The sequence below is a fragment of the Halichoerus grypus genome, chromosome 14 (assembly GCF_964656455.1).
Source record: "Halichoerus grypus chromosome 14, mHalGry1.hap1.1, whole genome shotgun sequence".
Lineage (NCBI taxonomy): Eukaryota > Metazoa > Chordata > Mammalia > Carnivora > Phocidae > Halichoerus > Halichoerus grypus.
In genome coordinates, this window is record NC_135725.1 from 90,125,125 (window position 1) to 90,148,424 (window position 23,300).

Below are 23,300 nucleotides of genomic sequence, written 5' to 3' on the forward strand. Positions count from 1 at the left end.
CACACACACACACACACACACACACACACACACCTTCCTTCTCTCTGTTTTTCGTTGTTGTTGGTTTTGTTTTGTTTTTACTATTTAGCGGTGTACCTTTTGTATGCCAAAAATGTTCAAGTCTGCTTCTTTCCACGGCACACTTTGTAATCAGGTCTTCTTAGGTATAATATTTTGGTGTTAAGTCAAGATACCCAACATCCAGCCCTTCCTCAGAAATCAGAAAGCATGATCCAAGGCTACAACATAACGTCGATCTGGTATTTCAGGGCTGGGAGGGGGGTGGTATTGATTACATCAGGCCCACAAAGCAGTCAGTGGATCAGGGGCACAAAGTTCAGTGGGTATGTTTTCAGGGCAGAAAACGAGTGAGGCTGGATCCCTCCAGGACTCTTTCTCCCTTGAATGCATGTTCTCTCCACAAAAGACCTCTCTTCCTCTGGGTACTTCTGTCTTCGTCTTTCTGAACTTCCCCTGCAAGTCCAAATCCTGAGAATCCCTGGATCATGGAGCTGTCTCCCGAATGTGCACTTGGTTGTGTTGGATTGCCCACAAATAGTGCTGGCACAGTTTTTTCCAGAGGAGACCGTCACAGACAACGAGTGTACTTCTCATCTCTTTAAAATACACATGGCTCGCTAATAATTCAGGTTGGGGCCAACTATTATTTTCCCCTGAGTTTAGGGGAACCTAACATTTGAACCTTTCATAGCCATCACCTGAATGCGTTTATTAAAGAAAGCTTGAGAGCGGGAGAGAGGCAGAGGCAGCCGGGCACATGACTTTGGGGCTGGCCAATTATTGCCTGACCTCACGACCGCGGGTACCCACTTTTCTGAGCTTATCGGGTCCAAGCAAATGAGCACGGGAGAACCTCCAGGAGCTGCTGACAGGAAGGCCCGGAGAACATGAATCTGTAGGTCTAGAACAGAAGGTGGGGGAAAGACAGCCGAGGGGTAAGAGGCCGCCAAGGCGCAGTGACATGTTCTCCCGTGGATGACAACACCCGGCTCTGAAAACACTTTCTGGAGGTCTACAGGTTCCCCTGCCAGAGGAAAACAGTCACAGCGCTGTGACAGGCTCCTAGCCTATGAGGACGGCGGAAGGGAAGATGGGAGAAGGGGCTACGAGGGTTTTCATTCCACCCCCAGTGTTTCCGGGATCCAGCTGCCCAGTCGAGCGAGCGCCAGCCTAGGCCCTGAAAGCGCCCATAAGAAGGATCGGCCAGCCCCAGGGCCTGGGGAAACCAGCTGCAGAGGAAGCTCTTGGTGAAAGGGGATTGACCAACTGAGGGCCAGAATTCCTCTTACAAGTGAGATAAAATATGCAGTCTTCCTGAAACCAAGAGAAACCACTCTTTCAATGGTGACGTTGTTTGAAGGTATTAAATGACAGGAAAACCCAAACCAGCATTAGTTGGGCCCGCTCAAAATCGCCACCCGGTTCATCAGGAGTGGGGTCCTGCCTCCCTACCATTGAAGGATGTACACAGCCCACAGATGTTCCCACGAGCAACCCCGGAACTGCTGAGTGCTGCGAAGTCCGCCCCGGGTGCAGGGAAGGAGGGAGAGGGACAGCTCTGCAGGTGGGAACAATGGTGGGCTGGTGGGGACGGTCACAGGCAGCTCTCGTGTGGGTGGCCTGCACTTGGTCCCCAGACCAGGTCCCACGCCACCTGTCTGGAAATTTCAGTGCTGGTGCAGAATGCAATGATTCTGCCAGCTCTATACTTTAGAGAAAATGTCTCATCACTTTCTTTGATGCTTTACATAAACCACCGGGCTGGGCAAGGCAAAGCACCGGCAGACGAGGCCCTCGGGCGCAGGCGTACGGCGGAGTCATGCGCCAGCCTCACAGCGTCGGTTCCAGGCAGCAGGGCAGCCCTCCAGGCTCCTGTGCGCGGCAGGATTCCTGTCCCACCCTCCTGGGCACACGCACAGGACTCTTCCGTGCCTCCAAAAACACTTTCCATATCACTGTGCTATGTCTGAGCAGAAGAAATTCTTGCAAGTAGACCACTGTGAAAAACCACATGCCTTCAGCAGCCCATTATTAAGCGCCTGTTACCTCAGCTGCCGGAGCTTGTATGGAAAACATGACAAAACATTCATTTCTGTGACCCAGGTGAGTTCTTTCTGCTTCCATTACATTTGCTCCCGGCCAGGTTGAGACGCTCTTCTCCGTCTCTGCTTCGCTTGTCCTTCCTGGGCGAGGTCCGGGCCCACTGGAGGCCCTCCCCACTGCTCTGGCCCGCGGTCGTCGAGCTGGCAGGCCAGGGCTGGAGCGGGGGCCTCGCTTGGGGTGGTGGGCGCGCGAGATGGTGGCCGCACAGCCCCGGCTGCCCAAAAAGGTTTCTTCCCTGGGTTTATTTGGGAGGGGGTGCTGTGTGATGAATCAAAAATGTTATTTTTTTCAAAGACAAATCATCTTTAAAGATACAAAATGTTGAGTGTGTAAAAATAAAAACTGAATAAAAAAGGTCTTTAAGCAGCTGGCTGTAAGGGCTGTGCACACATCTCTGACAGAAAGGAAAATGAAACACAGACCTCTATCTTACAGAAAAACCATGAGCAACAGATCGTTCCATGCCTTAGTCTGGCAACGCAATGAAAACTGTCATGTGCTGACGGCATGAAGGGTTTTAGTGTTTGCCACTGGCTATTCTGGGACTCATTTAGGGATCACAAGGGTTAATGGCTCTTCGTCAGCTTACAAGGCCCATCCACTGTAGAAGGCGACAGAAAGTTAATTAGGTGAGATCAGGCGAAACCCCGTTCAGGTTTCTGACTCACTTGATTTTGTGAGAAGCCAGCGAGTTGACATATTCCGCCTCCGAAGGAGCCAAAATGAGCAGGCTGCTCCCATGGCAGCCAATCCGGGCGGTTCTCCCGATCCGGTGGATGTATTCAGCAGGTGAAGGTGGCGCATTGTACTACAAAGGGTAACAAAAATGGAGCATCCACAGATCAAGGGAATTGCCATTAATTGGAAGTGCAATACCCCTCACCTGCCTCCAGGTATCCCAAGAATTAAACCCTGGTGCTATGGTTACCCTCACGCAATCCCAAGGAGAAGTCACTCAACCCTGAAGTTGGAAATAACGAAGCTCTGACACACAAACGTGAACAGCGGCCAAGTTTCCGATGAGTGAGCTGCCTTCCTGTCCCAATACCTCCTTTGTAATTTTACTTCTCCGCAGGTCTCTTCATTTTCCTATCTGCATCTTCTCACCGCGGTGACCGTGCAAGGTTGAGCTGGAGGCAGGCAGGGGCACCCTCTGTAGGATGGCCGCGTGACCGTGGCCTGCTTCCGTGGCAGACCCAGCAGTGAGGCGGAGGACACAGAGGACTGGACGGAGTCAGGAGGAAGGGGCCGGCTGCTCTGATCAGACTTCACTCTAGCTGCCAGGCCGCCACGAGCTGGTCCCCAGCACCTCACTGCACTCCCACTCAATCCCAATGGCACAGAGCTGTGGGGCAGCTGAGAGGCCGGTTCCCCTCCCACAGGGACTTGCTTCTGCTCCCAAGGACAGCATTCCTGACTCGAGGGAAAAGGCAGACTCTAACTCAGCAGAATGCATTATTTCATATTCTCTATGGCAATAACTTCATCACCATGAAAAGGAACTGACCATCTAACCATTCTTCCTTTTTGTTCTCTGCTGCTACACGACTCAAAGATCAGAGGCCCAAAAGGAATAGAATGTATAGGGGAGGGGCAGGCACACGAATCTAATCAATCTGATGATACAGAAAAGCTCTGAACAACCAATTTTATGTGTCTGCCCCCGCCCCCCCATATTAAGATTATCCTGCCTTTTTATCTTTACTTTGCTCCGTGGCCATCAGGAAAGAAGACTCAATGCCTCTAGTTGAAAAGTGGCCTTCTGCAGTGAGCAGATCAAATTTCCTAGCCAGTGACAGGCATGCAATTCCACTAAAATGTGAATAAACCATGACTCACGTAAATGGGGCACGTGTCCCCTGGCCCTCACACAGAAGGGCTTAAAACTACCATTCTGCAGACTAACGAAAAGAAAAAACAAAACTGAAACCAGCAGATTCTAGTGCTAACACCTGTACCCTGTGGCAAAGCGTCGAAGGCTAGAGGTATGTGTAAGATGCTGTCAGGGACTTAATTGCCCCCTGCAGGTCAATGTACATGGACACGGCTCTCAGGACAGCTGAGCCATCTCCTTCTGGACACAATGAGACCTCCCAAGGGCCCTGGTAATTCCTGTTATTTTCAGATTGCTGAAACTTTGTGTGTGACATGCATTTGTCTGGGAGCAGGGGAGCCTGCCCCTCCCTCCCACGACTGCTCAGCCTGGCTGTTTCCCTGCAGCAGCTAGGTGGGCTGGGTTAGGGAAAGATACCAGGAGAATTGTGCAGGTAAGGCTGGTTGCTGCCTGGTTACCAGGGCAACACCCAAGAGGCTAATAATAATTATTCCACTTAAAGCCAACGCATCTACTCACAGTCATATATTCCTGCGTGGAGCTCACACCTTAACAACTAAAAAATTACCTGAACGATCCACGTGACTTGAGGGAGATCCAAGCCCCGAGCTGCAACATCCTTCAAAACAGAAAAGAATATGGCTTAAGACTGAGTTTCTGAACCTTTTTTGGGCCATGGATCCACCTGATAATCTAATGCAAAGTATGAGGGCTCACCGCCCCCAAGTGTGCACAGGCAGGTACACGTGCACACGCGTACACACACGCGCGCACACACGCACGCATACATGCACGCACGCACACACATGCACACACGCACGCATACACGTGCGCATACATGCACGCACGCACACATGCACGCACACACACGCACACACATGCGCCGGCATACAACTTCAGGGACCCACTGAAGTCCATCTGTGCTTGAAAATTCTACCTTGGGGGTAAGTCCTGCAGAACGTGTTGGTGAGGCAGTCACCACCCACTCTACCAGAACATAAACTGTTAGCCCGAGAACTGAAGTCATTATCAGTTGCGTCACGTAAGAACTATGAAAATTTCTAGCATGTATTATTACTTTTACATTTTCTCTGAAGAACCACTCTATGATCAATGCATTCATGGGCTATTACCCCCACCCCTTCCCTATCAGCAATGCCTAACAGCGATATGGCTTTGAGACGTGCGTCTGGAAGATCACCCCAAAGTATTCCCTTGTGGAGGTGAGGTGCAAAGTCTTTACGGAGGACTTATCAACCTCAGGTAGCTGTAAAGACCAAGTAATGTCCCACCTCTTCTGACAGTTAAATTACACCACCAGCCAGAGACTTAATCAACCACACATAAAAACTGCAAAAGCAAAGGAGATACATTTCTTTTCAGCTGGTTGCCACCCAAAAAGCAAAGGCTCTCTGCTCTCTAGTGTCTGTCTGACCATTCTGGCAGGGACTCGAGAATGGGTACCTTTCGGTTGTCGGGGATAAACTGACGCTGGGCATTCGTGTTCAAGCACGGCAGTCATAATGAGAATACCCCCCGTCAACATTTCCTGAGCACTTACTATACACCAGACACTCCACCACTTCACCCGCTGGTTGCATCTCGAGTGATCTTCCAAATAACTCCATAGAACAACGATCACTCCCATTTGATGGATGGGAAACCAAGGTTCGGACAGATTAGGGAACCTGTCCAGAGACACACAGCTAAGAAGTAGAGGCGGCCCTCAAATCCAGGTCCCTCTTACTTTCCCAAGGCCATATTATGCTGTTCCACCATCGAAAAAGAGGCTGCACCCCTCATAAGATGCTGGTGGGAATGCAAAATAGTATAAAACCCTACAGTAGGAAATTTGGTGGTATGCAGCAAAATTACATATGCACTTGCCCTCTGACCCAGATGCAATCTCACTCCTAGAAATCCATCCCAAAGACACACTGGCAAAAAATACAACATGCTGCATGCACAAAGCTACTCATTTCAGCAAAATCTGTAATTGCAGGTGTAGAAAAAGCCCCAGTGTCTGGCAGGAGACAGGTGGACTAAAAGACAGCTGTACTGACCTCCTTCAGCAGAGCGTCCTACAGCTGAGACAGGAGGGAGGTGCCAGTGTGCAGACATGGAGAATCTCTACGATCTGTTCTGGGTGTGCAGAGTAGGTTTTTGTGTGAGAAATGAGGGAAATACCAATATATTTGCTCATATTTCGAAAAGAAATAATGGACGAGAAAAGCCAAAAGCTCGCAAAAAGTGACCTGCAGGGGAAGGGATCGGGGGTGGCAGACAAGGGTGGAAGCTGGACTTCCTTGAAGGGACTTTGATAATCTTGACTGTGAAACAACGTAAATGTTTTGACATAACTAGAAAGACAAGGAGCTGTCACGCCACAGGAAGTACGGAGTGTCACCTGTGGTGTATTCTTGCCAAAAACAAAAGCAAATCTAACCAGGTGCGTAGCCCCAACTCCTAGTTTACAGGAAGTGCAGGGGAGGGAGGAGCACACTGGCCCAACCAAAGAAGTCAAATCCTGAATGTGGAGTATTCTAAAGCAGGGACAGTCTGGTTTCTTCCAGAAAAAAATCCAAGGAAAAAAAAGGAGGGTACCAAAAATGAGACATGAAATGGGTAGATGGATAAATGGAGAGAGAGGAACGGAAAGATTGCCAGGGAGCCTACGCCTGGAAGGAGGCTCACCAGAACTATCACCTGTGGTTATCTTCGGGGAGAGGGATTAAGGTGATTTTTATGTTTCTCTTTGTGTTTTCCTCTGTTGTTTGCTTTTTCTCTCAATGAATGCTTAGTATTTCCTCCCAAATTTTTATCTAGAAAAAATTAAACAGAAAAGCTGGAAGAATACTACAATGAGCACTCGTGTATCCTTCATCTAGATTCATCAACCACTAATCTTTGCACATCTGCTTTTTTTCTCTCTCTACACGTTTTCTGAGCCATCCGAAAGTAAGTTGCAAATACCATAATGTTTTATTCCTAACTACTTTCACATCTCTCCTAAGTAAAAGGACACTCTTCCTCACAAACACAATACCAGCATCATACCTAAGAAATTTAATATTAAATAACTTTTTTTAAAAGATTTTATTTATTTGACAGAGAGAGAGTGCGCGCATGCGTGCGTGCGTGCAGGGGGAGCTGCAGGCAGAAGGAGAGGGAGAAGCAGGCTCCCCGCTGAGCAGGGAGCCCGATGTGGGGCTCAATCCCAGGACCCCGGGATCATGACCTGAGCTGAAGGCAGACGCTTCACCGACTGAGCCACCCAGGCGCCCCAAATAACATTATTTTCTAATAATCACCTCATACTCAAATCTCTCCAACTGCACCTAAGATTGACTTTTATAGATGTTTTTATTGTCCAACTCAGGAATGACTCACAGATCATGCATTCTGTTTTTATTATATCCCTCTAGACTTCCATAATCTAGAATGATATCCCTGCCCTTAATATTTATTTAGTTTTTTGACAACTCAATCGTGAAGGAGTCCAGGTGTCTTGAAGGACGTCCCAGAATCTTGTGTTTGTCTAACTGTGTCCTCGTGGTAAGATTCCGGGGGAGCTTCCGGTGGGTGTGCTTCCCAGTACCTGACGCCAGGAGAGCCCGAGGGCAGCCTGGCCCGCGCTGTGGGGAGCTGTGCACGATCCCCCGAGGAAGTGGCATCCAGGTGAAGGGACCCTTCTCCTTCGTAACTAATCAGTAAACTGGGGAGTGAAACTTTGAGACTGTTTCCCAAAACCTTTTGCCCAGAGGCCTTAGCGTCGCCTGACGCTGCCTGTCCGCACCAACGGTTGCCCTGGTGGCAGCAAGCGATGGCTTCCCAAGTCTGTCATTCCCTTCTTCCATTTAATAGTTGGCGTTTTTCCGTAAAGCACAGCTCGCCTTTCTCTCCTCTTACTTTGCATGCAGAGAGCTTTCCGGGAGAACAATAACCCTGCGCAGAGTCTCTGCAGGAAGCACGCTGAGATGCCCGCGCTCCTGTTGCCCGGAGTCAGGGGTGGGAGCCGAGGAGGACACTGGCCCGCCAGCATCTAACCCACTGGGAGGGGCCGCTGAGGGCAGGCTGGGATTTGTCTGCCTTCGCTCCGACTACACCTGAGCTGGCGGGTTTCCTCTGAACGGTGGCTAGGCTGCATTTATTAAGTGTTAAGTGGGAGTTTAATGTACTAAGTGTGTCAACCACCCACGAAGTGTTTTCAGACAGCTCCCATTGCCCGGAAAACTGAAGGTTGATGTTCCAGAGCTGATGCCTTTGAGAACACAATTTAGAGAGTTCTCTGTCTTAAAGGGGAGCAGGCACTGCTTTCTACACTAACCACAGTTGATGTCTTTAGAAAAACTGACGGGTTCTTAAATCTGCTAAGCTCTTGTTAAGAAGTGATTTATTTTATTTAAGCGCTCTGCAGTGGGAGATGCATGTAGACAATGGGCTGTCTGAGCTTTACAGACAGGCTTTGTAAAAAATTTAATGCTCATCGGTTTAGTAAATTCAACCAAGAAACACAAATGAAACTCTAAAATAGCATATGACGTTCGTGGAACTCACTGAGCACACTTTCAGCCACAGTAAGGAAGAATGCCAGCAGCCTTCATGGGACCGTTCACGGTTCTATTTTCTGCTTGGGTGATCTGGGTCCGGGGGACTGGCCGAGACACCATCTTCCCATCTCCCACCACTTCTTGTCTTGGGGTGGGGGACCCTCACTGACAGCCACCCCTGCTCAGGCTTCACCCGGCCATTTCTGCAAGTCCTCCTTCCTATTCTCAGCCTAGGCTACCATAGAGAATGAGACAAAGGGATAACCTTCAGGGTCTAGGAACAGAGAGAACTGGACTCCACTATCCCTCTACAGCCATACCATCCGGGCAAGTTAATGCACCTCCCTGACCCTCAGTTTACCCACCTATACAATGGCTGTAAGATTCGCCCTATTTATCTCATGAGGTTGCTGTGAAGACCAAATAAGACTATGCATGTGGAAGTGCACTGACAATTACAAATCCAAGGATTTCCTTCCATGACGAAGTAGGAATCAGCACAGTGGCGATTAGGCAGTGGTGTGATTCTCCTCACACCCATCACCCAACCGGGGCAGAGGACTGCAGAGAAGCCGGGGTCTGCTCCATCCTCCAGAACACCACCAGCCAGCAGCATGGGATCGGTAGGAAAGTGACCTGCCCAAGACTCAGCAAAGGCTTCGGTTCTCTGCCGTCTTAGAACTTAGACCCAGCCCAACTGTATTCCTTTGAGCTAATTAGGGCAAAAGAATTGCTAAAGTCAGTTCTGAAAGACACTCAACAGTGAGGCCTTGAAGGCCCAGGGCTTGACAATTGGCTGCCTCCATGAGACCAAGGAGTACAGATGGAAGGCAGCTTGCTCAGGTGCCAGCCTGTCAGTTGGATTAAAATGACTCATTTATTTACCCAAGAACCTCACAAAGTGCTTTTACTAACAGGGAGAGGGGGCCTGCCGGCTCTCTGAGCAAGGGACGCAGCAAATTCGCCTCTGCCGCCTCCCCGGCCTGCCAAAAGTCATTATTGCCGTGTGTGGAAAGCCATCAGCAGGGTACAGGCCCCCGTTGTCCGGGTGACAGATTGGGCTGCGTAATCAGAGGAGGAAGGAGAGAGTGCAGAAGCTGTCAGAGGCGAGAGATCTTGGCTGGAGCCGCCAAAAAACTGGCAACATGAGTTAGCGTAACTGAGTAAACAGCCGACCATCTCCAAATGATCTTGCCATTAACACGAATGAAATAAAGTGGAAAAGAGAAACTTTACCTCAAAAGCATGCCCCAGAGAAAACCAACAAAGTCTACATTTATTGTCAGTGGTGAACTGACATTCCCGTGACTCTCACGGTCTCACCTCCTGGCCTCCTTTGTCTCCCAGCCTCCTGGCACAGTGGAAATTCCCCAGGAGGAGGGAAATTAAGAACTGCACAGACATAACAGTGCGCTTCAAGACAAAAAAAAAAATTGAGAAGGTGGAGAAAAGCAGCACAGGTGATTCAGGTGTCTTCTGAAAGAAAGCCCGTGCTCGATGGCCAACGGAGATGGCAGTCCAACGGAGAACCGGCCCGCAGACCAAGGGGAGCTGGGAGTGCCCCTCCGTGCCGGAGAAAGGTTACCGCGCTCCGTTTATCCGGGGACGAGCAGGGAGCGCCACGTGTACAAGAGAAAGCCCAGTGTCGGCCTTACGACCGGAGACAGCTCAGGAATATCATTTTCCAGTCACTCCGTGGTACTTCCCTCTACCAACTAATCCACGTAACAGTGGTGTTGAAACCCAACTTCCCGTCCTTTGGCTGAGGGTGAGTTCTTCACCAGAAGCAGGAGGAAAAATTTATAGGTAACCCAGTATCTCCTGATTCCTTTGATTTCTTTATTCCATTTAGGAAAGTGGGTTCTGAACTTTCAAACGGCTCCTTCCTGCTAATCCCCACTCCCTTCTTGACTTGGCGGCTTCTTCGATCTACTTCTCCGGAGCACACAAACTGACATTTCGAATGTTTAGTAAGGACCGCTCTTTCACAAACTGGTCTCTCCTGCCCGGCCTGGCCTCTCACTTTGGCCTACGCTTCACACCAGCGTGGCCTCACACAGTTACTGAGAACCCACAGTACACACAGTCAGGTAGCAGGTCCTGAACGGCTGCATAAAACTAGAAAGGTCCTTGCTTTAAGATGTTCATAATTAAGATGAAAGAAACACACACACACACACACACACACACACACACACACACACACACGTCCTGAACGGCTGCATAAAACTAGAAAGGTCCTTGCTTTAAGATGTTCATAATTAAGATGAAAGAAACACACACACACACACACACACACACACACACACACACACGTCCTGAACGGCTGCATAAAACTAGAAAGGTCCTTGCTTTAAGATGTTCATAATTAAGATGAAAGAAACACACACACACACACACACACACACACACACACACATCCTTAACTGCTCCTAATAGCAGAAATGTCGGCAGGGAGGAAAATGGATCGGGGGAGGGATTTTCCCAGTAACTAGCAGCACTGGGAGTTTCTGACTGGTTCCGCCACAGTTCCCAACTTCTCACACAGACGTTCAGTCTCCTGAGCTCATTAAAAGATCTTGGGATGAGAAATCAAAATGGCAAAAGGTATGGTATAAAGAGGAGGGAAAATCCCCCTGCCACAATTAACAACATGATTCCTCTTTACCGAAAGAAGCCGGTTCTCCATCTGCCTTGTCCTGACGTGGCCCCCGTTCCTCATTAACACTACGGAGGCTCCTGGAGAGCATGCAGAGGGCCTGGCAAGCAACAGGCTGCTTAAAAGGACACAGAGTGACAGCATCTCCCCAACCTAGCCATGATCTACTGCAGCGGGTCTCCTGTGCCTACAGCTCTTGGGCACCAGAAGCTTCAGGCTGAAGCAAATGAACATGGCAGAGCTAGCAGGAATTTGGAGAGGGTGAATGAAGAGCTCCTCATCACCAGGGACCATGTGCTCGAAGCCAGGCTTAGAGATGGCCGGAAGTGAGTCCCTCCACCCCCTGGCCCTTCCCTAGTAATCTTCATCACACAGTGAAGAAGAGGTGAGGCTGGGCTGGCAGGCCAGCATACTGGAAGGTTCCTCAACAAGCAAACAAACACACACCAAGAACCTATAGTGAAATCAGAGAGTGAGAGTCAGCTTTCTGTGCAGCACTCGGGACTGGCAGGGGGCAGAGGGGTGGGGGTGCTGTTCTCTGCCAAGTCAGGGGTGCTCTTTGTCTGGATGACCTCACTTTGTCTGTAGGTATCAGCCAGACGAAACAAGGAAAGTCGTCATAGGCTTCTGACCCCATTGAGAATTATCTTTAAAAAAGAATGACCTTTACTTCCATGTAAACCTACTAAAAAGACCAAAACCAAAACCAACCAAAACACTGAACTTCAAATCCCTGGAGTCCTCTTTGAGACCCAGAGCTGACCCATGTCTGTAAAAAACACCAGGAGACTTAAAAATATTCCACCAGGGACAAACCCAACATCTTAAAGGTCAAAGATAAAACATTTTGTTCCTGTCTTAAACCCCCACACAAAGGTTCCTACTGTTCCTGTTTCGATATGGACAACCTGTAACATTCACCCCTCAGGTACATCATGTGTATGAAAAAGACGACTTACTCCCACTAGCAAGCATAACTTTAGCCTCTCTCAGTCTTCAGAAAAAGGCAGGCAGATAGTGGTGGTTTTCAACGCTGCGTTTCTTGAGTCCCAACTATCCACCCGTTCGGTCCACAAATACTGAGTGTGTATGCACACCTGCTCCGTGCCAGACACTGACAGGGGACTGCAGACAAGACACAGTCCATCTCTAGGGGCTCATGATCTTGGGGGGAGGACACCTAAGACCAGGTGTGATAAGTGCCATAAAGAAGTGCGGGGTGCAGTGGGAGTGCCTAATGGGAAAAAACTGGGGTTCCCGGAGTTAACTTTCCTGAAAAACTGAAATTGAAGCAGAGGCCTAAGGAGGGGCTAGTCCAAGTCAGGGCGGGCTTCCCAGGCAGAGGGAATGCACATACGAGGCCCCCAAGGCCAGAAAAAGGAGGGATGCTGCATTCAGGGAGCAGGAAGAGGAGCCTGTCTGGCTGAGGGCAGGGAACAAGGGGGGAAAGTGGAGATCAAGGAGACAGGAAGGGGTCAGGATCCAGCAAGTATTACTGGACATGATTACGATTGTTGACAAATTTCTTTGTCAAATAGATCATCTGGACTCATCTTCACTGTAGACCCGGCCTTTACAGGTGGTTGAGCGCAAACACAAGCGTCTGATTTGCGGATGGGCTTCACAAAGGGGAGGGCCCCTGGTCAGACTTGGTCTTCCTCAGGAGGCAGGCGTGCCAGTAGTGACCATTCCCAGATCTGCACGACCGAGTCACAGAGCCACGGTTTGCCACACTCGTGTGAGAACTGGCACCCTGTGATAAATGGGTGACTGGACAGCCACCTCGTGCAGAAGAAACAAAGCCGTACTCACTCATAAACCCTGTGTCTGGGAAGAGGACGATGCCTTTTACCTTGAAAACTGACTGCAGAGCAGGGGTTCCTTAAAATGTAACTGCATGGGCGCCTGGGTGGCTCAGTTGGTTAAGCGTCTGCCTTTGGCTCAGGTCATGATCCCAGAGTCCTGGGATCGAGTCCCGCATCGGGCTCCCCCTGCTTTGCAGGGAGCCTGCTTCCCCCCTCTGCCTCTGCTGTCACTCCCCCTGCTTGTGCTCTCTCTCTCTCTGTCAAATAAACAAACAAAATCTTAAAAAAAAAAAAAAAAGTAACTGCATGAAAAAGTGAGGCCTAGACAACAGCCAACAGTCTGTTCATCCAGCACTCGCCCACTGGATGACCCGGTTTCAGTGCAACTTCAGGACTGCGTGGACAGGGATTTCTCAGATACCCAGGCGGGGATTAAGTTATACCATCCAAGATGGCACAAGGAGGGAAGATACTTTAATCTTGGGAGCTGGCGACAACCATGGCGAAGTGAAACCCCAGAGAAGGGGGCACCGAAGGTGTGAGTTTTCAATCTCAAAAGAGCACGTGAGAGGCCATCCAAGAGGCCAGCTCTGTGGTGCAGGCGGCGGCCACACGAGCCCACCAGGACTGAGGCTGAGTGACCTGGCCCCAAAAACTGCAGGGCAAATAATACAAATAACAGTTTTAGACAACAGCAAAGAAAATCTGTCCAAGCACATCTATTTTCCTTTTAAAAAAGGCGAGCAGAGGCAAGGAGAGTGGTTCTGTTGCGAAGAGACTTTCTCAGCTCTAATTACTCCCGATAGCTGTAATTTACACGTTTTTGGTGGATAGAAATCGCCCAGATTCACACATTTTCAGACCAACAGCTGCCACTATTAGTGAGCAAATCGGCATGACTTCTGCGTGGTGGCACAGTCAGGTGACACACCAGAAGTGCAAGGCGACCCGCAACACCCAGAAGCCCCTGCTAGCCCGGATCCCTGTGGGGCTGGCCGCGAGGCAACCTGGCAAGAGGAAAGGCAGGAGGTCCTGGCCTCCCCGTGGAGTGCAGAGGGGTACATACCGTACAAAGAAGGACGCCTGTCTTGGAATGTGAGAATTCTTGAAACACTGCTGTTCTTTCCTACAAAAACAAGGAAAAACACTGCCTTACGACTCCGAGGTCAGTCCCAGCAAGTAGGCTTAGATTCTCATAACTCCCCTGGTTCCTACTGCTAGATCTACTTCTAGGCACTGAGAGGCTTTACCAAGAAAGAGGAAGAAGTAGATCCTTCCCATCTTCCCGTCAGACCTGTCCTTCCGGGACTAGACTTCTCCGACTGTAACAAAGTCGTGGAGTGCTGGGGGCAGCACATCTCAGTGAGACAGGGCTGGGGGCGGGGGGGGGGGGGGCGGTACACCCTTCAGGAACAGCCGATACCAGGAGCAGGCAAGGCCCAAGGCCACAAGTTACTGTTACTCCCGGTTCTCAACTCAGAAGTTATTCTAAACACGTTTTTCTACAGGTGGTCCAGAGGCATGAAGAACAACCACCTTTCCTGCAGAATAATTTTTTAAAAATGAATTTTAAAGAAAACTTAAAAATTATAAAATCATATATTTCAACTGGAGAAAGTTATATATTTTAAGTCAGAGGAAGAAAACCAAATCGTCCCACCACTCAAAGCAAACAAAGCCCATCGCAGGCAACCCCTTCTGGGCACGTGACCCAAGACGTGGCTTAAGGAATGGCAGTACTCTACTTCTACTACTAACATGCTCGTGTACCAACAGGATACGAAGGTCCTTTCATGCCAACAAATCTGCGTTCAGCTCAGTCGATGCTCCGTGATGGGCACCTGTGGTTGTCTCCGATTGTTTGCTATTACACCCAATGCTGGAATCAACACCGTCACAGATAATCTGTTGTACACGTGTTTCATCACTCCCTTGGGGTAAAACCCTAAAGGCAGTCTTGCTGTACCACAGGGTGTGTCCGCTCGAAAGGCCTGCCAAGGGCACGCTCACCGTGGCCCGAGTCACCACACAGTGAGCAGCTCAGACTTGGCCGTGTCTGTCTGTCAGCAACAGAAAAAGGAATACAACCAAACCACTAAAAATGTGGGAAAAAGGAAAAAGTGACGTCTCTCCTTCTGCTTGGGCACAGCCATCAGGCCACTGGGGTGTACCTCATTCTGGTCCTTCACGTGCCTCTCCTTGGTCACGTGACTGGAAGCCCCAGGCACACCTCACTGGGCGTGGTGGGTAATGATAACCAGCACGCACGGCCTATGTCTGTGGGCCTGAACTTCGCCTCATCCGCACGAAACCCCATGAGCAGTACTATCACCACCCCCATTTCCAGATGGAGGAACTGAGGCACAGAAAGGTGAAGTCACTTCTTGCCCAAGGGACGTGCACACAGCAGAGGATCGGACTGGCACCTGTACCCAGGGAGCTGCGTTCCAGAGCCGGTGGCCAGGCCCCGAGGAGGACAGCTGCACTTGCCCAGAGTGCTTCACCGTCTTTAGAAGGGTCATATTTAATGGATACACTGTAGAGTGAAAATTAGAAAAAAAAATCAGGAAAGTTCATAAAAGCCCGTGAGATGTCCTGTGGACTGGACGAAACGTATTCAGATTTGGGGTAAGGAAAAAACTGCCAAACCCGAGCATTCCTCACAGTGATCAGGCAGCAACTTCTTTAAATGGCAACTGCTCCCTAACACTCACAAACGTGGTCAGGGCCACATCAACCACCAGGGAGACCATGCTAAGGTCACGTGGAGCAGCGGCCAGGCAGACGGGACAGGGCTGGTTTTAGCTTAGCGTGGGACGAGAACGCCAGTAGAACAGTATCCAGAGGTACTGCCTCCCATCTTCTACCCATCTCATGAGAAGGCCACGAAGGCTAAATACTTAACAAACAGAACAACATAAGTGGCAGACCGACCATTCGGGAAAGAGCGAGAACAACAGTAGCAACAGCACCTTCATCCACATAGCACGCACGAACCAGGTCCTACGCGGAGCACGTACTCTGCGTTCACTCAGTGCCTCACCACAGCGACCTGTGAAGTACGTACTAGTATCCCCTCCCTTTGAGAGACGGGCTAACTGGGGCACGGGAAGGTGACACGCTCTCCTGAGGTCACACAGCCGGTAAAGGCAGAGGCAGGACCAGAGCATACAGCCGTGAGCGCCCTGCTGGACCACTGCCCTTCAAACGTGAGGCAAACGGTTTGAAATAATTTCACTACAAAGCTTTTACATGGCCTCTTCAAATTCCTAGATCCTCCCGGGCCCGTGTCCAGCTCCCTCGTCACCCTCCTGCCCGCCCTGCAGAAGGCCTCGGGTGAAAAAGACCGAGAGGATGAGGAACAAACGCTGTAAATGGCACTAAATTATGAAATCTACAAACTCAACTGAATCAGGGACCTTGAAGTTGAAAACCAAGCACAAAGGCTGGACTACTCAGGAAATTCTATCCAATCTTGTGGTAAATAAGAAGCTATGTCCTTGAGTGACCTTGAGCAAGCTCCCTTTTCTGAGGCTCCACATTCTTAATTATTAAAACGACAAAAGCGGGCACAAGAAGGGGGCTGGACTTGATGACTTTAATGTCTCCTTCAGCTTTAAAGATGTTGTGTATTTCAAGTCTTGCTCCGATTCCTGGTCGTCTCTCCCTAACCGTCTTGCGCACATGGTCACCTCCTTCTAGGGCAACATGGCTCCCCCTTGCAGAGCCCGCTTGTCCTCCTTCCACGCCAGCGCGCTCCCCTCAGTCTGCTCTCCGCCGACCCCCTCAACGGAATGAGGGCCATGCGGCTCAGAATCTAAAATCAGGGAGACGCTCTTCTCTTCTTCCAGAACAACAGTATAACTCAGAACCGAGAGAGAGCTGAGACCCTGAAGCCCCTCTCCCAACCAAGGTGTTAAGAGTGAAAGCGCTGTATCTTGTTGACAATGACAGCAGTCGCGCTCAGCAGTACCATATGGGATCCACAATTTAGCTCCATTAATGCTCTTAATTTGAAGACATCAAGCCCTAATTACACACTGGGTACTAAAAAGGCAAAACCCTTCCCTGGTGCCAGCTACTTAGTGGTACTCTGTTGCCTTAACAGCTGGTTGAGGCAGACTCGGGCCAAGACGGGCCTGTGAGCTCTCTCAGGTGGAAGAGGGCAGCTCCCAGAGCAAGAGCGCACGGAAACAATAGACGCCCTTGCCCACGCCACCGACGCAGCCGTGGGGTCTGCTTCCAGTGCCGGCAGGTCGCCCGCCTGCAGCGCGTCCCCACCCAGCCCAGTGGGGTCCGAGAGGGAAGGCCGCGCTGACCCCGGAGGACTCGCGCCTGCCTCCACTCCTGGGGACAGCGCGGTGCTCACCTCCTGCTCCATGTTGCCGTGCAGCCGCAGGAATTTTAATGGCGTGGAGGCAGATGGCAGCTGCCCTGACGCCGGGGCCCCGGAGCGGCTCTGCAGGGTCTGTAGGAAGAGGTGGTAGTGGAACTCCACCAGCTCACAACTCGAGAAAAAGACGATCATCTTCTGGTCTTTTTCAAACTACATCAGTACAAAGGGGGAAAGAACCACCACGTTTTTAAGATCAGGTGACACTAAAATGAGTATTTCTCTAAAATACACAGTCCTGCCAGCCCCATCTGGAAACGGGGACAGACAGCTTTGAATGATTTTACAAAAATAACCTTGATACAACATGCTACAAAGAGGAGATGAGAGGAAAATGGTAGAGCTGTAACTTTGACCGGGTTTCCCAAACCTGAGACAGACAAACACGCCGTAGGCTGGGGCCGTGCGCTACTCTTCCCTGCACACATGCAGCGCTCGCCGCGCGCAGCAGACGTGAGGTTCACCCTCCAGCCCCGCACCCACTACTCTCCCACATACCACGGAAAGTTAGCACGCGATCTCGTAAACACAGAAATACTGGGATTCTTTCAAAACCACAAGCCCGGGCCCCTCTGTCTGCCCACATTCAGATGTTTCTGCTACCTGTGATGCTCCTGGTTCTCAGGCCCAGAAGAGGATTAGGGCAGATTTCATGTCGAACGTGGCAGCTATCCCTGACCTCTGGTTCTTTACCACAACCCTGAAACCGCTGACTGGTAAGGTCTGCGTTCGCGAACACGGTTTAGTTGGAAAACTTTTGTGCGTGTGTGCAAGTGAGGGTCCCTCAGTTCGCTGCTATCAACACCTGACACAAAGAAAACGGGACCTTCTTCCCTCGACTGAGCCGGGCCTCGTGTGCGGGCCCACCTTGCACTGCTGTAGGATGAAGGCCGCCAGGGAGACGAGCCTCAGTTTGCTGGGAACCAGTGTCACATGCTGATCGAGACTCTCCGGAATCGCAAAGCTGTCCGGCTCACCACCAGCTGGGAGAGGGGAGGCCTCAGGAACTGCTCTGCCCTTTGGGTCCGACTCGCCACAGTGTCCATCCAGGACAGAAATCCTGAGCGGATTGAGCAAGCTGATATCAGCTAGCCGTGTCACACCTTGGAGCGAAAGTGAAAGAGGCAAAACAGGTGAGGGGCGCACACCGTGAGGCTAGTCTCATACGCGCACCCCCCACGCCACACGTCCAGGCTGATGAAGAGGCTCCCTATGGGCAACACCAGGGCCGCAAGGGCCTGCCCTGTGCTCAATCTGGTGGAGGAGGCCCACTGATTCCACACCAGCATTTCTCAACTCTGACCTGGGCAAGACCACTGAAAGGGACACTAACAGCTGTCTCCCCCACCCCGCCCCGCAAGGGTTCTACAGTTCTATCTACTGATAAAAGGGTGTCACAGAATTCTGTCATAGGGTTTTATAGGTTTACAGGCCTTCTCAGAACCTTTATTGTGTTGACACACACCAGGAATTTCTAAGAGCAGGAGGAAACGTGTGGCATTCCCGAAACTTCTGAGCACAGAATCATGGATTATCTCTCAAAATTAATGTTACTTCGGATACATTTTAAGAACTGGTTATGTGCATACTGTCAAAGGGCCAGTAAAACGTGTAAACCAGATCTGAGAACATGCGAGCTGGGTTGTGTTGAGAGAGTGACTCTGCCAAGCCTCAGTGCCCCGTCTATGAAAGAGAGCTCAGAATGTCCATCTCATGAAGATGGAAAGACAGAAATGAAGTTAGGTCTCTGTTTAAGGGTCAATGCTCTTTAAGAGAAAGGTAGGCTGATAACACCCACAAAAAAACCTCATGAAACCTCTGGATGGACGGGAGTCAGCCTCTTCTCTTCCTCTCACCCTGCCACGAGCACCGGAAGCACTCTCCTAACTGAGGTGGCTCTGGATCTGCCCTGCCCTCCCTCCCACACCCTGGGGAGCATGGGAGAGCCTGATGTGACTAGAAGAGGGAGGCAAGACAGGAGTCTGAAAAGGCAGTGCTTTAGGGACACCTGCCTCCTCAGCTTCTGCCCCCAGCGCTGAGAACCACTGCGGACAAATGACACCCATTACATCTACGTCTTCCCTCCTGGTTAAGAACAAAGAGCACTCCTTTTCAACTCACCTTCTGTGAGTGTCGCCGACAGCAAGACGTTCTGTCGTTTCTGGCACTCAGCATTTATAGCGTTGAGTATCACTGTGATATCCTTTTCAAAACCCAAATCCAAGATTCTGTGGTTTCAAAAGAGGGAATTTTACTCCACATGCAAAGTAAAGACTGCAATGACCCAGCAGAAGCAGCTCTTTTCTGCTACTTTTCATGCTTCTGGGTGAGGCTCACCTGTCTGCTTCATCCAAAATGAGCCACCGTATCCGACGAAAATGAATGTTCTTTGTGGATTTTATATGGTCCACCAGTCGCCCAGGAGTTGAGATAAGGATATTTATTCCTTTGCGGAGTCTGTTTAAAATTATGTATCATAAAAGAAAATAAATCAAATAGGCCTATATCAATAGAAAACACCAGAAATAGGCACAGGAGACAGATTCATGTCTAGTACCAACATGCACAGCGTGAAGCCATGACAAACACGATGACAAATGGATATAAAGATGTATGTGAGTTTCCATTTTCCTCCAAAGTTTCTTTCATATAGAATGTAATTATTAAGATCCAAAATTATATTAAATTCATAAAATCTTAAATTTGAAAGGAATCTTTACTATATAATCCAATGCCCTTTATCTGATCCATTGGTCCTTTCTTTCTAGAACATTCCAGATAGATGATCATCTAGCCTGTTCTTGAAGGTTTCTGTGCCAGGGAACCTCCAACCTAAATGAGTTATCCCACACAAATGTGATCTAATGGCTAGAATGTTTTCTTATACCGAATCTTTTTTGTAACCTCCATACAATGCGGGCCCAGCTTTGTCCTGTAGACTAGGGAGAATATATCTCAGTTCTTACTCCCAAACATCCTTTATCCCGTATTTCCATAGCAATTAAAGCTTCCAATTTTTAGCTGAGTATATTTTCCAGTCTCTTTTAAAGTTAAGTATGGTCGTGTGCCTATGCTCAAGCATGGGATAGAAGGACAAAGGGAATATGCAAAAACCACAAGTATCTCTGGAGGGAGGACATATGATGATCTTTGTTCCTCCTGGCAGGGAACAAGATGTAATGGCTGGAGCTCCAACAACTCCCTAAGAATATGGAGTACCCTTAAAAATGGAAGCCTCACTTAGTGGTACAAAAAGATAGAAGGGACTTAGATCCTGATACCAGAGAACCATGCCAGCCTGGGATGGGCTACCGTCAGGCTTCTTAAATGTGAAAGAAAAAGAAAACTGCCATATGTTTGTGCCACTGTTGTTTGTTGTTGTTATTTATAGCTTAATCAAATCTAACCAATACTTTTAGGTTTCAAGTCTAATATTTACTCCTGATTACAAATTACACACGGGACTGGGTGTTACTACTGAGCATTAAGATACAATACAATAAAAATGTTTCAAAAAGCATACAGACAATTTGGGATTTACCTGTTGCAACATTTTCTCCTGACCCCCATTACCACTTCTAATACCAAACTAGGAATCAGTCTTCGGGATATAAAAAGCAAAGTTTAGAGCATTATGTAAGTTTATGATCTTGTTTTTGTACAGACAAACAACCAGACCCTAAACTCCCACTGTAGACAAAAGAGAACTGCCAAGAGGGATGGACACCAAACAAGGGGGACTAAGGGATGCTGGGGTGGGGGCAGAACTTAAGAGGATAGTGAGCATCACTACCAACCACATCAGAAGGGAACCCCTTGTAGGTTCATCAGTATTTCTTAAGACAACACCATCAAGAGGTGACCACTCCCTGCTGCCTCAATCTGTCCCTACGCTCTGGGACTCTGAAGCACAGTTTGAGATAACGCTCTCTCCAGGTTTAGAAGGACCAAATTTGATTGAATAGGAAGGCAGAACAGACAGATCCAAACAGGAATGGATAACAAACAAAGGTCCCCATACCTGGCCTTTTCTGATTTCCTTCTCTCTCCTCCCATCAACACTCCAGGCACAATCCAGGTAAATGGCTACAGAATGATATCAGACGAAAATGAGTGCAAAGCCCCCCCCCTTTAAAGATTGTATTTATTTATTTGACAGAGAGAGCCAGAAAGCACAAGGTGGGGGGCAGGGAATGAGAGAGGGAGAAGCAGACTCCCCGCGGAGCAGGGAACCTGATGCGGGGCTCAATCCCAGGACCCTGGGATCATGACCTGAGCCAAAGGCAGACACTTAATGAACTGAGCCACCCAGGTGCCCCATCAAAGCCCCCTTTACTGAAGACACAGAGACTGATTCCAAATTCTTTTTCCTTAGAGAAGCTGGAAGGGAAGACCCAGGCTTCTCATTGTAGGAGGGGTGACTGTGCAGACACAATTCCTAGACATCGCCCCTGCTATGGATATTAGCAGCAGTCACTTAAATCACAGCTCTACAGCTTCTAGCACAGTGAGAGAAATGGGAGCTTTCTAAATGATTCCCGTAGCTTCTCTGCCTTTCCCCATGGAGGCTGAGTTGAAAACACATTTCCCTAAGTCTACTGCCTTTTACCTTTCTGGGTACAATAAAACCCAAGCACAAACCTTCCTTACTCCCCACCCCTGACAAAAGAAAGACAGATCAATTCTCGATCTCATTTGGTAGGCTGGCAGGCTTTGGCTCTGAAGCCCTCTCTCGCTTCTTTCTTAAACCCTACGTGTGGCTTTCCCGTAGCTTTCCATGTGATCACTTCGTGGTTGTCCCTGTGAGTCTCCACGTGTGGCTTGCCAGGGACCATGGTGAACAAACTACAGGACTATAAGCAACAGGAAACACTAGTCAACTAAGCTAGAAATCAGCAGTTAGTAAAGTCTAGATCAGTAAAATCCTACAAATTATACCTGGGCAGAGCAGAGAAACCCAGGGAATCCAGAAAAACTGAAATAATTCCTTGCCTTTTGAAGACAACGATAAGACTGGTAGACTTGTCTTTTCTCAAAAAGTCAAGGAAAACAAAGATAAAACTGAAGTCACGGCTGACCTTACCTTAAGCAGTTTCTGGACAGTGTCAAAGCTTTGCAGAGCCAGCTGTGAAGAGTGAAAAGTTACAGGTAATGAACGAGGTTGTTCCCACCTGCCCCCCCCCACCCCCGGCCCTGCCTCAGCCCCAACCTTTTAAAAACCTTTAGACAATGTAAAATGATTAGGATTCCAACTCGGACCTTAAGTTAAGATTTAAGAAAAACAAAATCAGATATATAGCATCTACTCAGAACAAAACACTTTGTTCTTACACTCCTTCTGGAACCTGTCAGTTTGGAGACTGTGGACAGAGATCCTGCGTCCACTCCTTGGACGTGTACAAAAATAGTGTCTTGTGCTCCCTCTGCTGGCTCAAATTCCCAGAGTGCCACACAGAGAAGTACAAGTCTACAGTGCACACGGATGGAGAAGCGGAACAGCATCACCCTGAATGTGTCTGCCCTTCAGGAAGACAGGGAACAGAATATGCAGGAGGGAGTAACCTGGAATAGCGGTCAACAGGCTAGCCTCTGGGCACATTGCTTTAAAGGTCGTAGGAGGCAGCCTTCAAATATGCCAAATAGAGCACTGAGAGGTGGTTACTCCCAAAGTTTATTAAAGGAACAAAATCCAACAAGCCCAGTGGAAACCAGAGAAAGTGAAAATTAATGTAGGTTATAACCATTAACAACTATCAAGAAGCCTCAACATAATCCCTTTATCCAAAGATATGTATATAGCTTCCATATGCTTAGTATTCATGATGCATCTTAGGGAAGTAGCAAGTCTGCTGCTGTAAAAATTTAAATAGCTTCATGCCTGCTCCTTCACAGGACTGAGCTGAGCTAGGGTACTGCACGCTGTATGACAGGCTAA

At 49.2% G+C, this 23,300-nt stretch overlaps 1 protein-coding gene across 1 annotated transcript in view; it reads right to left on the reverse strand.

Moving 5' to 3' along the window:
* DDX31 (DEAD-box helicase 31) overlaps positions 1-23,300 on the reverse strand; it is a 67,139-nt gene that overhangs the window by 29,175 nt on the left and 14,664 nt on the right. The window contains 9 exon segments of the mRNA XM_036091692.2: positions 2,793-2,932; positions 4,527-4,577; positions 14,039-14,098; positions 17,342-17,518; positions 18,233-18,468; positions 19,487-19,593; positions 19,703-19,822; positions 21,387-21,451; positions 22,449-22,490. Coding sequence (XP_035947585.1) covers positions 2,793-2,932; positions 4,527-4,577; positions 14,039-14,098; positions 17,342-17,518; positions 18,233-18,468; positions 19,487-19,593; positions 19,703-19,822; positions 21,387-21,451; positions 22,449-22,490 — 998 coding nt within the window.